The sequence below is a fragment of the Ogataea angusta genome (assembly GCF_019207475.1).
Source record: "Ogataea angusta isolate 61-244 chromosome Unknown 61-244_NODE_1_length_1302399_cov_90.877568, whole genome shotgun sequence".
Lineage (NCBI taxonomy): Eukaryota > Fungi > Ascomycota > Pichiomycetes > Pichiales > Pichiaceae > Ogataea > Ogataea angusta.
Window position 1 is genome coordinate 116,088 of NW_025065215.1, and position 15,170 is coordinate 131,257.

The 15,170-nt window shown below is 51.6% G+C and overlaps 7 protein-coding genes across 7 annotated transcripts; 2 read left to right on the forward strand and 5 right to left on the reverse strand.

The window, feature by feature from the left end:
* Positions 1–328: 328 nt before the first annotated feature.
* On the reverse strand, positions 329–1,759 carry KL928_000082 (uncharacterized protein; the record flags this gene model as incomplete). Its single annotated transcript, XM_043206557.1, has 1 exon — positions 329–1,759. The coding sequence occupies one exon, from the start codon at positions 1,757–1,759 to the stop codon at positions 329–331; it is 1,431 nt and encodes a 476-aa protein (XP_043061977.1).
* Positions 1,760–1,876: 117 nt separating this feature from the next.
* Positions 1,877–4,309, reverse strand: KL928_000083 (uncharacterized protein; the record flags this gene model as incomplete). The annotated part of the gene is made up of 1 exon (XM_043206568.1): positions 1,877–4,309. One exon carries the CDS (start codon positions 4,307–4,309, stop codon positions 1,877–1,879), a length of 2,433 nt encoding a protein of 810 aa, XP_043061978.1.
* Positions 4,310–4,677: 368 nt separating this feature from the next.
* Positions 4,678–5,121, forward strand: KL928_000084 (uncharacterized protein; the record flags this gene model as incomplete). Its single annotated transcript, XM_043206579.1, has 1 exon — positions 4,678–5,121. One exon carries the CDS (start codon positions 4,678–4,680, stop codon positions 5,119–5,121), a length of 444 nt encoding a protein of 147 aa, XP_043061979.1.
* Positions 5,122–5,272: 151 nt separating this feature from the next.
* Positions 5,273–7,585, forward strand: KL928_000085 (uncharacterized protein; the record flags this gene model as incomplete). The annotated part of the gene is made up of 1 exon (XM_043206590.1): positions 5,273–7,585. One exon carries the CDS (start codon positions 5,273–5,275, stop codon positions 7,583–7,585), a length of 2,313 nt encoding a protein of 770 aa, XP_043061980.1.
* Position 7,586: 1 nt separating this feature from the next.
* KL928_000086 (uncharacterized protein) lies at positions 7,587–10,304 on the reverse strand (the record flags this gene model as incomplete). Its single annotated transcript, XM_043206601.1, has 1 exon — positions 7,587–10,304. One exon carries the CDS (start codon positions 10,302–10,304, stop codon positions 7,587–7,589), a length of 2,718 nt encoding a protein of 905 aa, XP_043061981.1.
* An 89-nt stretch (positions 10,305–10,393) lies between these two features.
* KL928_000087 (uncharacterized protein) lies at positions 10,394–12,448 on the reverse strand (the record flags this gene model as incomplete). Its single annotated transcript, XM_043206612.1, has 1 exon — positions 10,394–12,448. One exon carries the CDS (start codon positions 12,446–12,448, stop codon positions 10,394–10,396), a length of 2,055 nt encoding a protein of 684 aa, XP_043061982.1.
* A 525-nt stretch (positions 12,449–12,973) lies between these two features.
* On the reverse strand, positions 12,974–15,100 carry KL928_000088 (uncharacterized protein; the record flags this gene model as incomplete). The annotated part of the gene is made up of 1 exon (XM_043206623.1): positions 12,974–15,100. One exon carries the CDS (start codon positions 15,098–15,100, stop codon positions 12,974–12,976), a length of 2,127 nt encoding a protein of 708 aa, XP_043061983.1.
* Between the last annotated feature and the right edge of the window lie 70 nt (positions 15,101–15,170).

The following is a 15,170-nucleotide window of genomic DNA, read 5'->3' on the forward strand; positions in this document are numbered from 1 at the left end:
TGGTTTTTTTTAAAAGTGGAGTTTTATTAAAACACATTACCAAATGGTACAAAAAACAATTAACGGACGATTCAATGTTGTGGTTATTGGGGTACTTGGCGGGTTCCTTATGAGCTTCTATGTCCTCAAAGAATACCAACTCATCAAACACACACCGCCCAGTCCGGAAAACTTCGATGAAAACGGTAACTGGAAACACCCCTCTTTCTTCAGAATCAGATTTTCAGATCACATCGAGCCTTTGCAACCAAAACCGAAAGCTTCTAAACAGGTGGACGACTCAAGAGACCTGAACGATCCAAAATTATAGACTCAGATTGTTCCAGCGCTATTGCTGGCGTTGGTTCATCATCATTTCTTGCTGACTCTTATACTGGGGGTTGATATACTGCTGTTGCTGTTGCCGCAGCTGTTGCGACTGCTGTTGCAAATACATCCGCCGTCTCATCATCATCTGCTGCTGCTGCTGCGGAGTCAATTGCATGTGTTTATCCTGCTGAGGAACGACCCCGGCAGCCAGCTGCTGGGCCTGGTATTTAGCTTGCATCTGTGCCTGTTGCTGTTGTTTCTTGACCTGCGCGAGTCTGAGCTGCTGCTGCTGTTGTGCAAGCAGCTGGGCCTGGGCCGAGATCTGCGAATGAACATCAACAGCACCCTGGGGAGTTGGCTTGGCCATAGGTGCGGCCGGCCGCACCTGCGACGAGGGTGCCATCCGTTGGTGCTGCGACCGCACAGGGAAAACGTACTCGGTGGTTTTTTCTGTATCCACCACCGCAGTACGCCCTTGCATCTGTCCCAGTGGGTTGGATGGCATTCGAGGCAGTATAGCACCAGCAAACATTTCTCTCATGCGAATAAACGAGTTGCGTAGTTTTGTAGGCATTATCACTTTCCGTTCCAAAGGCCATGGCGTCGATCTCGTCACACCGTCCAAGACTTGATGCGTTTCCTCTTCGTCGTCCAACGGAACCGAGGAGCCATGCATGAGGTCGTCTTGAGCTTGCTGAGCAGCAGCAGCAGCAGCGCCGATCTTGGCCTGGTTTTTGCGCTGATACGCAGCAAGCAGCTGATCGTATGGGGCACTTCTCCCAGGAACAGCTCGTTTGGCTCCCATGGAATGCGTCTTGCAGGTCAAGGACCGTGCACAGAAACCACCGTTTGGCAGCGGAACACCGCACTGTTTCTCGACATCGACAGGTCCCTTTGGTTTTCCGGTGATCTTCGGTTTGACGCTTTTCCTGACTTTCTTCTCCTTGGGCACTTTGGCAACTTTCTGCTTTTTGGACGCCCCGTTGGCCCCGTTCAATTTGGTCTCCTCAACATCCGGAGAGTTTAGTGAACTCGACAGATTTTCTGCGGCTTCGTCTAGCCGCCGCTTCTTCATAACGTTATTCGTGACTGCGGTGTTGGCTCTCTCTGCCGACAACGTTTTGTTACGTTTCTCCTGCGCGCAGCTCTTCAGATGATCTGCTAGATATTTCTCCAAAATAGGCCTATCACAATGGTTGCAAATCCGATAAACAACTGGTCTAGAGAGCGGATTCTTGGATTGCGGATCGCTGTTCTCTGAATCAGAGGAACCGGGCGTGATTTTTTGTAGACCCTCTAAATACGCACCGAGCTCTTTCCACTGAGTAATGTTTGCGAAAGAACTGCCAGATTGGGTATCTTTGGCAAATTCGGGTATCACCTGGTCTTCGCCAAAAACGTTCTGCTTCAATTCTGTGGACACCTCAATCGCAGGTCCAGAACTTGACATAACACTTGATCTATAGTCTTAGGCCCTATATTTATTTCGAAGATAGTCTCAAATAATTATCATGAATCGCAATACGTGCTTACATAATGCATTATGTAGTGTGAGACTGCGACGAAATCACATCTCGGTGTCACCAAGGAGTTGTCGGCCCAGATACACCAGCTTGTGGCTGACGCCACTCTTCAGCTCATAGTCCAGGTCTCGCACATCGTAATCGACAGCATCGTCCACTAGCTGATGGTGGGAGTTTTCTGTCGTGGATTTTGAAGCCAAGGATGGTTTCGTGGTGGAGCCGACGTGCAACCGCAAAAACGCAACCAGCGACCCCACAGTCTGTCTGCTGTGGGGATCTTCTTCAAGATAGTCCAGATGGTCGATCAAAGCACTCACAGCTCGCAGGACACTGATTAATGTCAGCAACGAAACTGTCTCTGTAGACTGAGAAAGGCTCAAGTAGCGCACTAGGCGGCACGCCTGGCTCACCTGGCCGTCTTCGAAAAAGTGCAGCATTAACACACAAGTAAGTGTAAGCCTTGTTTCGTCGTTAGCAAGTTTTGGAGGGCGCAAGGGCTGGTGTGCGAACTGAAGAATTTTTGAGATCGTCGGATCTCCAACGCCAGACTCATCCTGTTGCACTGGCTCGATCTGCTCAATCGCCTCGCTAAACTCGACCACGTCTTTCACGGTGCTGATGGCTGCCTCTAAAGTTTTTCTGGCGTTCTCAGCAGTTGGCTTCAGCAAGCTGTTCAGCACAGTTCTTAGTCTTAAAAGCTTGACACAGGCGGGTGGTATCACCAGACTATCCGAGTTGACTTCTTCGTAGATTGTATCTGCATCCACTTGCGACTCGCACGAGTCTTCGAGCTCGCTTGTAGATTCTGCCAATTGGGAAAGGTACTCTTTCATGAGGTCGTTCAAAACTTGGGAGGAGCGAATTGCACAAATCAAGTTGACTAGGGAAAGATCAGAGTCTCCCGAATTTTTGAGGAACTCCTTGATGTAAGAGCCGTTGTTGTTGGTTTCTCTCCATTTCAACACATCGCTCAATTTTTCAAATAGTTCTGCGCTATCCAAAAATGTGATGTCGTTACTCACAAATTTGAGAATGCGAGCAGTCTCGTCAGAGTACTTGGTTGTATCTTTGATTTGCTTAAAATCTTTCACCATTCCTAGCATCAAACTGTCAAGCATTCGCTGCAGACCAAGTAAAGTGCTCAGGGGTTCTCCCACTTTCATCATCACCATCTTTGCAACAATCAATCTGTTGAAGTGGAACTGGATAGTGGCATCGGATTTGACTACCTCGATGATCTGGCCATCAATACCAAGCGATTGAATATAGTACTTGAAAAACGGCCTCCAGATAGTGCTGTAGGACATTGTTTCCTGGTTCGAAAGCGTGTTGACGAGCCATTTTTCAAAGTACAAATTCAACGAGTTGATGCCATTCAGTTTTTCCGTTAGATCAAGCTTGAGAACCCTGAGTTTGATTCCCAGCATCTTCAGCGTATCTAGCGCCAGCTCCCTCAAACTAACGTCAAATGCTGTTCGTATTGGAATTGGAGCTTTCTCCTTAGGAGCTGTGAAAAATTGATACACAGGTTGTAGCAAGATGAAAAGTCCGCCAAAGAAAAGTAGCGTACGCAGATAATTGAACACCACAGATGCCTGAGGAGAGCCAATAATAGGGAAAATCCGGTGCAGTGGCACCAAGAAGAGTCCTTTGAAACTGTCGTCGCTGAAGCCGTCAAACAGCTGTGTTCCAACCATAGCTGTCATTCCCCCCATAAGAAGTTTGGTGGTTGCCGGGACAGGGGATGAATTCATCACATACGCCTGGTTCTGGTTGGTATATTGGTTTGGCTGGGGTGGTGGTTGCGTTTCCGGATTGAAGTATTGTGTTTGCTGAGTGTAATTATTGGCCATCTGGTTATCGAGACTCGAGCGTAGCATGTGGATTTCGTTCATTAAGTACGCATTTTTAGACTCCAGATGGTGGATGTATTCGGTCGCTTTCGCAAGGATGTTGGCCTTGTTCAGCTTCAACGCGGGTGAAAGTCCGTCCAGGTCCGTCGTTGCTATTCGTTTGTCCCCTGACGCGACCCGCAGCGACGGCACAGCGTCACGGAGCTCGAGGATCTTGTTATTAATGTTCATACGATATTTCTTCTCCACCACATTGTGCGAGTGCCTCTCTTTTTTCACCTTGGTGACCTTTGATTTCGTCGTCGCCCGTTTAGGGTTAACGGAGGACGTTTCAGACATGGAAGTGAACGAGTCCGGCGGCGAAACCATGGGAACAGACTCATTATTAGACTCCGGAGTGTCGTCAGCCGTCTGCGGCACATATTTCTGCTGAAGGGCACCGTAATCTATCCAGTCATCGATTTCGTCCTCAACTTTGATATCGGTTTTTGCGTAATCGTCCAGACCCGAGAAATTTTCAAACTCCAGCAGGTTCGCCGGGTTAGAAGTATCAGATTCGGGCCGTTCCGTGTTCAGCGACGACAGAAACGCCTCTGTATCGTCAAAATTGTAGCCCAAACTCATAATGTTGGGAACTATTCTAGTGTACAAAATCTGTGCCGGGTGTGCTTACCTAATATAGAAAAAGGCACACTATCTTAATCACTGGAAGTAAACAACGGTTGGGTTCCAGATAATACCGGGCCGGGTAAGGGGAGCGATTTTGGCAGCCTGTATTTTTTATTGGCCTGTGGAATTCTCGAAGCTTCCGCCACCGACGGGGTAAAAATACTGAGACGTCCGTGGTGAAAATTCCGGAGCGCTTGCGCACGCTCGCGGGCACTGGATTTTTTTTTTGTGTGGCGAGAGCCGGTGTTGGTGCTGGTGTATATGTTTTGTTGCTCGTAAGAGTAAATTTCTTTTATTCTAAAATTTAGAACCCATAATCATACATGTCGTTGAAGAGAATCAATAAGGAACTCAGTGATCTCGGCAGAGATCCGCCTTCGTCGTGCTCTGCAGGCCCTGTGGGTGACGATCTGTACCACTGGCAAGCGTCGATCATGGGTCCGCCAGACTCGCCGTATGCCGGCGGAGTGTTCTTCCTCTCGATCCACTTCCCTACAGACTACCCATTCAAGCCTCCCAAGATCTCTTTCCAGACGAAGATCTACCACCCAAATATTAATTCCAACGGAAACATCTGTCTCGACATTTTGAAAGACCAGTGGTCTCCAGCGCTGACAATCTCCAAAGTGTTGCTGTCCATCTGCTCGTTGCTCACAGACGCTAATCCGGATGATCCTTTGGTGCCAGAGATCGCTCACATCTACAAGACCGACCGTGCAAAGTACGAGGCCACAGCCAAGGAGTGGACCAAGAAGTTTGCCATCTAGGCGATGTAAGTAGGTAATAAAGCATATGACGAGCGAGCAGCCCGACATTGATTGCACTGTGAAGTAGATGGGCAGTTTCTGGGTATCATTGTAGTGCCGTTGGTATGCCGTAACTCATTAAATTTTTCGTCGCGTCGATAGTCATTCTGTAATGGATAAACCCAAGTTCAAGAGAAACTACCTCGCATGTTTGAACTGCCGCACCCGCAAAGTCAAGTGCGATTTGGGGTCTCTGGAGGCTCCTCATGATCCACCTTGTGCCAGATGCAAGCGTGAGCGCAAAGAGTGCGTTTTTGCAGAGAGCCGTCGCCGTGGATCAGGGAGAACTCGCCAGGACTCCCCTTTGGACTCGCGGTCGCCCAGCCATGCTGCTGTCTCGCGCAGCTCGTCGCGGCTGGCTGCCGTCGGCGCGGGAGAACCCGGTTCTGGCAAAAATCATGTTGATGAGAGCGCAAATACAAGCAACTCCACAATGGTGTTTCTGGCCCATATTGCGGGCAACTTCGCCAAGGCAGACGATCGGGACAAGATCGACGCGTACGAGCGGCTCCAGGACCTGGAGAACAAAGTGGCCAGTCGCCCGTCGTCAGAGTCGCCGTCCAGCGAAAAATACTCTTTCTCAGAGTCTGCGGACTCTGCCAAGCTCCCATCTAGTGCATCTACAGACTCGCTGGCAGCAGGCGGCGCAGATCCGTCGACGCGCAAAGAGGCCTTTGGCCATGACACCAGCCTGCACCCGCTGCTGAAACAGAGCAGACTGCACATGCCTCCGGTGCGGTCGACGCTGAAAATCCGGCCCAGGCCAACGTCCAGGCTCGAGGACATCGAGTATATTGGCCCAGATAAGGTTCTGACGAGCGAGGAGGCCACACGACTCATCCGGCTATTTTTCATCACGATGCATCCTTTTTTCCCGTACATTCCTGCTGAGTTGCAGGACCCACAGGTGCTACCTGGCTACCCAATGCTTTTGTGCTCTATACTGACCATTTCGTCGCGTTACCATCCGCTAGAAGCCCAGACCCGACACATCGAGATCCACGAACAGCTGTGGGTCTACTGCCAGCGACTCATCAGCATGACAGTTTGGGGAGAGTCGAGCAGCCGAAGCATCGGCACGCTGCTGTCGTTTCTGCTATTTACCGAGTGGAATCCGCGAGCCATCCATTTCCGCTGGAGCGACTATGCCAACATGCCGGACGATGAGGGCCAAGAAGAGTACACAGGACTGAGTGCCATGAAACGGTCCGAGATCATGTCGTTTATGCTGATTGGCACAGCCACCAGACTCAGTTTTCTGCTGGACGAGCACCCATTGACGTTTCTGGCGACTCACATTTCTGAAACACATTCAGCAATCAATCTCAACAAACGGTCGATGCTCTCACAGACGCTGGGAGAGGTCGACATCAACGATCCGAGCTTCGATTTTACGCCATACCAAAAAGCCACCATCGAACTGCTGCAGTTCACCTCGCTTTGCTACGAATCGCTATACGTGAACAACCCAAAACTGGGAGTTCTTGATAAACACCAGAACCTCGCTGTGCTGGACATTCTGTCTCCGCTGCTGGAAAACTGGTTCAAAAAATACCACAAGCTGCTTAAACCGTCGTCGGCACATAATTTGCACCAGAATTACGAGGATTGCATTGCCGACGCAAAAGTATACAAAGAAGTACACCATCAGGTTGAAAAAGAGGCGCTCATTTTAGATTACTACTACGCAAAGTTGTATGTCTACTCGTTGGCTCTGAACGACGACACATCCATGAATATCACTAACACCTCGAAGAAAGGCCGCAGTCTGCGATTGGACGAGCTCGCCAAATATTCCAGATACGTCGAGCTCGCATATAAGGCTGCCAAAGAGGTGCTTGCAGTCATGCAGCGTGTGAACAAGCTGAGACTGCTCAAATACATGCCAGTCAGATGGGTGATCCGTGTGATCAAGGCCGTAGCCTTTATTGTCAAGTGCTATCTAACTCTAACGACAGATGGGAAGGCGGATCTCTCGCAACCAGACAAGTCCACGAGTGAGATTATACGGTTGAGTGTCATACCTGTTGAGGAAATCATTCTGTTGCTGCAGAAAACAGCCATTTGCTTGAGAGACGCTGCTCCAGACGAGCTTCATCTTTGCACAAGATACTCCACCATTCTAATGTACCTGTGCTCGCAGTTCAAAACCAAAGCAGTCAAGACAAGAACCGTTGTGGATTATGAAGACGAAATCAACAGCCAAGCCCAGAACGAGGATCAGCCTCAGAACTCGTACGTGGAGAACCCAGAGTACCCGCACCTGAATAACCTTGACCAGCAAAGTTTTGACGACTATTTCACGAATCCTTCGGAAACTTTGTTCAACTGGTTCTCCGACAACAACAACCCTGGACTGGATTTTGTGGACCAGTTCACCAAGGAAATAGAAAACGAGTTCCTTAAAACGGGGCTCGGTAAATAGATTAGTTGACGATTTTCTTGAAAAAGCGTTTTATTCCGTGCTTCTTCTTTTCTCTGTTCAGCGGCTTGGACCCGTTAGAAACCGCAGCCGACACTTTAGAAAACTGTGGAGACACTGTCCCGTTCGCAGGAGAGGAAACCCCCTCGCGGGGCTTGAGGACCGGCGATGAGACTTTTGATAGCTCTTTTCGAGGAGGAGCGAAGCTCGTGTTCGTTTTATCATCCATTTCAGTGTCTGTAGAGTCTGCAGCAGTAAAGGATGCAGTGGAAGATATCACACTAGCAGGATTGGACGGGAATTGGACGCTGGCTGACACAGAGCCACGTTTGAGATTTAGCAGTCGCGAGTTAATTTTTTCAATGAATCCACCTTCGTTGCCGTCTCCGTTTTCTTCGTGCGGCGTCCAAATGGCTGGCGGCTCAGAGTATTCGCGTGGTATCCTGTAAGTTCCAGAAGAATTAAGATCGTACCAGTAATATTGCGTACTGATGTCCAGATAAGCAGGGTCTGTCGGTAAAACTTCATTGTCTGTCTTTTTCCCGCGCGAGCTGGAGCGAGACACCGAGGAGGTCGAGACCGCCTGCGGCGGGGCCAGTGGTGGCACTTGGATGGTAGCAGGCGGCGATTGCTCTGATTCTTCTGCTGGTTGATCAATGGTAATTGGCAGCGCTGCTCCTGCAGACTTGAGAGAAAGGTGTGACATCTGCGACACTATCGAGCTTTTGCGGGCCGCGAGGACCGAGCTATTTGGCATGCTGGATTCACTGTCGGAATTCCAAAATTTGTCCCTAGCGCCCCGTGGAGGCCTGATGGTGCTTTCGTCGCCACTGGTGGCAGTGCCATAGTAGTCAGAATCAAAGTCTTCGTGTAGCTCCACTATTTTGTAAAACAAAATATAAGGATCTTCTTGGTCCATGGCTTCCTGGAACGTCACCTCCTTGGCTTTTTCTTCCTTCTCGAGCACATCGTTGAATAGAATCCAGTTCTTTTCATCTGAGGGTATTGAGTCTTTAGGGTTGTATGGTCGTTTCCGGACCAACGAGACATAGTGTCCAGAATTCACGGTTTTACCTCGGTGACAAATGCAGCTTTCCAGAACCAGCATGAACGACCCGGAAGGCGCTTTGTTGTCTGTGTTTCGTTTGAAGTCCACGTATCCTGGCTTAGTGCTGTCTTCGGCAATGAAATACGGATGCTTGATCACCTCGGGAATTACCACCTTGCGGTTTATTTTGTGCGACTGTCCATTTTCGTCCCAGCCATATTTCTTCAAACAAATGGGGATTATCGGGCGTTTCTTTTGGAACCGGTCCTCAAACTCTGTCAGTTCGATGCCATCCTCTGAGGAAGTCGATGACTCCCCGGTTACACTTCTGGTCATTCCCCTAAACGATCTTTCCGAGCTCCGTAAACGTAATTTCACCTTGGGGCTGGTATAGTAAGGCAGAAGTTGCAGAAACATCCAGGCCGGCAACGTCACTTCGCTATTAGAGACCGAGGACGCTCTGCGTGTTAGTCTCGTTTGATTTGAAATCATGACGTTATTCAGAACAGAGGCGATCGTCGAGGACCTTGTTCTAGATGCCTCCATCCTTTCCGACAGTTTTAGGAAGGAAGAGACCGCTGCTGTGCGGTCACTGGTCGACTCTGTGCCGGTGACAGTCGAATTGCTGAGCGCTGTACTCAGATCGGCGGAAGAAGAGGCAGAGTCCTGAGACGGCGAACGTTGCAGCTGTTCTTCGTTGGAGGTAACAATTCCGAGCTTCTCGTAGTATTGCAAGTCATGTGTGATCTCGTTCCTTGTTTTCTCGTCTATTTGGTCGTCTCTATCCAGCGTACGCCGCCGTTCCAAGTGTCTGCGCACAGTGATGCTATTATTGAAGTACGAATTGAGACACTCCTCCAGGGAGATCGACGCACCCTCCTCCTCGCTTTCCGGATCAGCGTCTTTGTCTTCTGGGACAGAGATCAATAATGCGCGCTCTTCGATGAGTCTCATATCGTCGTTCACGTTGAGTTGTCCGGAATGGATGATGTCCAGCTTTATAGTGAGCAGCGGGAGAGACAGCGACTCTGCAAGAAACTCAAACAGTTGCAAAGCGTCCTGCTGGTTCTGGCTCAATACCATCTCGCAGCCCAGACCGCTCAGTGAAAAACAGAGCTGTTTCATCAGAGGATGGGGAATATATTCGCCTCCTCTAATTAAATTCACAATGAATCGAAGCATGACTTTGAAGTCTTTGACCTGTTGCTGCAGCTCGGCAGACAGGCTTTTGTCGACATAGCAGTCCAGAAGGAAGTCAAAGCTGTCGGTGGAGTAAAACATCGATATGAGTAGGGAGTCCATGTAGCACATGACGTTTTTCCAATTGTCCATTCCCACCAGTTTAATCTCCTTTTGTTGGTCACGGGCGTGGAATCTATACTGACCACGTGTGGTGACCAGGCGCCCTTGGCACGACAATTGCCAGTATCTATAGTAGCGGAAAAGAGTGCACACCGTGTTTGGCGTATTTGTCGTCAGCTCGAGCAGCACTATGAAACTCGCAAGCAGACGCTGTGTATCCTTGTGGAGAGTGCGTTTATGGTCATAATACAACACCGGCGGCGTCACAGACTTCAAGAGACCCTTTTGCTCCGGTGTGAGCTTGATCGGGAACTTTTTATGGTCTCTTTTATCCTGCAAAAGCGCCCCTGTATAGTTTGGGGGAGGTTTCATGGAAGAATAAAATCGACAAATTTCCACTTTTGTTAAATTATTTATTTTCTTATCGTTATTCATTACAGACATAAAAAAGAGTGAATCATTCAGCACTCGCTTTCCCAGAACTCAGTCAGCTGCTTCTCTCTCCAATCCATCGACATGCTCGACCACGACTCCAATTTTCTCAGCAGTTGCAGAATGATCGAATGCTCGTGAGCCGACGAGATCAGCTTCCCGGCGATCCAGATCGCCTGCAGCGACAGAATCTGGCACCCTAGACTCCGCAGCGACGGGTTCTTCATGTTGCACACGTTGATTCCGATGATCTGCTTGGCGTGCCAGATCTGAGAGCGCGACATCAGACTACTATTTGAGACTGCCTCCCCTGGCTCCTGCTTGACAGCACTTTGGAATAGAGTGTCGGGCGTTCTTTCTTGTTTCTCTGGCTCGCATAGCTTGAAGAGCCGTGGCTTGGTCTGGAGCATCAGGATACAGCACGTATGGAATAGCTGGATCGCACAGAGGGCCGTGGAGCTGCTAAAAAGAGTCTCCGGAAACGAGTTGTCTCTTTTGAAACAGAAGCCGCGCATGTTGCTCGATCTGGCGCTTTCCCAGTCGCCCAGCTGTTTCCAGAGCGACTTCCAGCAGCTGTCAAATTCAGACTGGGCATCGTTCGAGCTGACCAGCTGGAAGATCTGGCATGACAGATACAGCATGGACTGCAGCGCGGTGCCCGTAGCGGCCGGGCTGGAAGGGAAATCGGTGCCAAACCAGTCCTCGCCACTAACTACGGTCTTTCTGTCTCCAACGGCGCAGCAGCCGATGTCCAGTGCGGCAAAGGTCCAAAACAGAGCTTTTTCCAGCTCTGTTTCCGAGCGTGCGTTGATGTGGCAGACCTTGAGCATCGAGCCACACTTTTCGAGTCTCGAGTGCCAGGAGTCTGGGTTGGTGCTCAAGATCTCAAAATAGCACAGGAGAACACACGTGGCCACCACCTCGAGGGTGTTTTTGTCGGAGTTCAGACACATGCTGAGCTGTTGCAAGGCATAGGTATAATATTGCAACGTCTTCTCGCCAGAGTAGTCTGATCTGACCTTCTCCAGGTGTCTGGAGGCAAGTGCCAGGATAGCGTACTGCAGAGAAGGGAACTTTTGTGCGAGTTCTGGGATTTTGGTCATAAAAACGTTACACTGGGTCTCGTCGGACTTGTTGAGGAAATGAGCAATTTGGTCGATGTACGTTTCCATCAGCAGCATCATCTCGTGGTCGTCGATGTTGGGAGCCTCCATCGTGGATTTGTCGGTGAAGATCTCGAAGATGGTCTCGTTGTTGGGCAGTTTGCTACCAGAGGTGCTGTCCTTGGTGGCGATGAAGAGACACATGAGGTCGTTGAGCGTGTCCGGCAGGTCGTAGTAGTCGACGCCGTATCTGCTCTTTTTCTGCGGCTCTGCAAAGGAGTAACGGTGCTCAAAGTCGGCGTCCTTCTTGGCGAGAGACATGTCGGACGAGACGGAGGATGCGGTGGAGGTTTTATCGTTTGAGCCCGACGAGAGCGACGGGTTCATGCTATAGCTTTGCAGCGTGTCGAAGTAGCTGAGCGAGCTGGCCCCGAAGCTCGGAGTTCTCGTCAGCTGGCTTGGCATGTCCTGCGGAGCGTTGAAGAGGCCCGACAGCGGCGACTCGGATGTCTCGAGCAGCGGGTATCCTGTCGAGAGAGGCGCGTCGAGATACTCGTTTTTGCGCGAGTAGCCATCAAAGGCGCTGAGATAGTGGTCGGCAACATCAAGCGAGTAGGCCTTTCTGCGTGCCCTCGGGTCGTCCGGGCCGAGATGGTAGTCTAGCGGCGCCAGAGAGCTGGGCAGGTCGAAGTCGGTGGGCTTGCGGAACCTGTCTCGGTGCTTGCTCTGGCTGAAACAGAAGTCCTTGAACGAGTTGTTGACAAAGACGTTCTTCTTGACTTCCTCTGGCCACACACACTCGAGGCCCTTTGCGGTACAGAAGTCGCACTTGGGGCGATTTTCGTCGCACTTCTTGTGTTTTCTACGACACGTCAAACACCCTGTCCGTACCCTCCGCTTGGCCGGAGGGGTCTCTTTCTTGGGCTTGCCAGACCTTGCGCGCTTGGGTCTTGGGTGGTCGTCGTCTCTGGAGATGGACATTTTTGGAGCAGAACCCCAGCGGATGGGCCGCTTTTATATACCGGGGTGGTCACTGTTCTTTTAAAGCCAGACTGCATACTGTTCCTCGACCGGCCCAGGACACATCAGAATACTGTGGGGGGCCGAAGTTTGTTGTTGATCTATTGTTGCCTAATTGTTGCTCTGGGAGGGGAGGCTCACGCTTATGCCACTAAGAAACAGATCGCTGTCGAGGAGGAGATGGAGAGGGGCGCGCGCGTGCGATTGGGTTGCTGCAGAGTATGGTTCTTGGTGCGATTGTTGCCTAACAATTCCCCGCTGTACGGAACGCACCAAAAAATTGGATCCGATGCATTCTATTTGGCACCGGCGGCAGCACCTGGTCCAATGGTTTGTGTTCCGTGCGAAATTTCCGTGTGGGGAGCAGAGACGCGCCGCTGATGGGTCCCATGCGGCTTGGCAATTCCTGACGCAGGTGTGGAATTTTTTTTGTGGGGTTATTGTGGGGTGGCATTCACAGACAAAGAACTTATTCATCTTACTTAATCAGAGCTTATTTACTTTATCGTGGTTAGGCTTTTCCTTCAGGTCCAGGAAGTCGTGGAGCAGCAGCGGGTCTCTCTGGCACGCCCGGACGTACGCCTCGACCTTCTTGGCGATGGTGGCCGGGTTGTAGCCAAAGTACTCGTAGATCACGTCTGGGGGCAGAGACTTGCCGTACGTGTTCATGCAGTAGGACGCCGTGGCGTATCTTTCCCAGCCGAACGCAACGTGGCCGTCCACCACCACCGTTGGCACCTGTCTGCCGTCCTTTCTCAGGACCGAGCGTCTATAGCCGATCGACTGCTCGTCAAACAGCCGCGTGCACGGAATGGAGAGCACCCTGGTTCTGAATTTTCTGCCCAAAATCTTGGCAGCCTTGTACGCAAACTCCATCTCTGCACCAACTCCGATGATCTGCACCTCGGCGTTCTCCGCGTCCTCGAGGATGTACCCGCCGCGCTGCGCCTTCTCTGCGCTCGACTTGCCCGGGTACTGCAGCACCTCGTTTCTCGAGAGCGACAGGATCGAGCTGAACGGCAGCTCGACCGCTTTCTGGAACAGCCCAAACACCTCGGCAGAGTCGACCGGTCTCATGTAGTAGATGTTTGGCATGGCCCGGAACAAGGCCGACGACTCGACCGGCTGGTGCGTAGGGCCGTTCTCGCCCTCGTTGATCGAGTCGTGGGTGCCGATGTGGATCGCCTTGAGCTGCTGCAGGCCGGCCATTCTGATGGCCGGGGCCGCGTACAGGTAGAACATGAAGAACGTCGACGTGATCGGCAGGAACGTGCCCTTGTTGTAGGCGGCGAGGCCGTTGGCGATCGCACACATCGCGTGCTCTCTGATTCCGTACTCGATGTATCTGCCGGAGTAGTCGCCGCCCAGACCGCACTGCGTGGACAGCGTGGGGTCCATGAAATATTTCACTCCGGGCCATTGCAGATTGACAGACACCGACAGGTCTGCACAGCCGGCAAGCACAGACTTGCAACTCTGTCCCAGTGCTCTGACCAGCTCTCTGGCAGCCGCCCTGGTCGGCGCGTCGCCCGTGAACTCCTGCTGCGGCAGGAACGACTTCCAGTTCTTTGGCAGCTCGCCTCTCACCCGTGCTAAAAACTCCTGGCCCTCCTCGGGATACTCTTTGACATACCTGGCCACCAGGCTCTTCCACTCGGCCACGAGCTTGTCGCCCTCGGCCGGCTTCTCCTTGAAGAAGTCGTACACGTCCTGCGGAATGTAGAACTTCTGGGCCGGGTTCATGCCGTACTTGATCTTGAGCTCGCGCACGCCGTCCTCGCCCAGAGCGTTACCGTGCGCAGCACAGTGGTTCTCGAACGCTGCGCCCGACCCAATCACCGTTCTGCAGTTGATCAGCGTAGGTCTGTGCTTCTCGGCCTGCGCATACTCCAGGGCCTTGACTATGGTAGCCACGTCCTCGGAAGCGTTCTCGACCTCGATCACGTTCCAGTTGCAGGCCTTGAACTTGGCGCTGATGTCCTCCGTGTTGGCAATGTCGACGCTGCCGTCACAGCAGACCTGGTTGTTGTCGTAGAGCACAATCAGGTTGTCCAGCCCCATGTGGCCCGCGAGCGAGATCGACTCGAGAGCAGGGCCCTCCTGCAAGCACGCATCGCCAACCATACAGTACACCTTGTTGGTGATGATGTCGAAGCCCGGCTTGTTGTACGTGGCAGCCAGGTTCTTGGTGGCAATGGCCAGACCAACAGAGTTCGAGATACCCTGGCCGAGCGGGCCCGTGGTGACCTCGACGGCGTCGTGCTCGATTTCTGGGTGGCCCGGACACAGCGAGTGGAAGTCGTTGGAGTGGTACGACTTCAGCTGCGCCATGGTCATCGACTTGAGACCGTACAGGTGCTGGAAGATGTACTGGAACAGACACACGTGACCGTTCGACAGGACAAACCGGTCTCTGTTGAAGTAGTTTGGGTCGTTGGGAGCATACTTGAGGGTGTACTTCCACAGAGCAATTCCGATAGCCATGGCGCCCATGGCCGAGCCCGGGTGGCCGCCGCCGTACTGCTCGACAATGTCCAGAACAAGAGCACGGCCGTACTTGATGATTCTCTGGTGTTGTTCGTCGTTGACCGACGCTGCTTTAGGGATTCTCATACTCATCGGAAGAAAAGACAGAGATTACTATCGAGCAGACGGATAGGGCTCTATTTATAGGCAGTCTGGT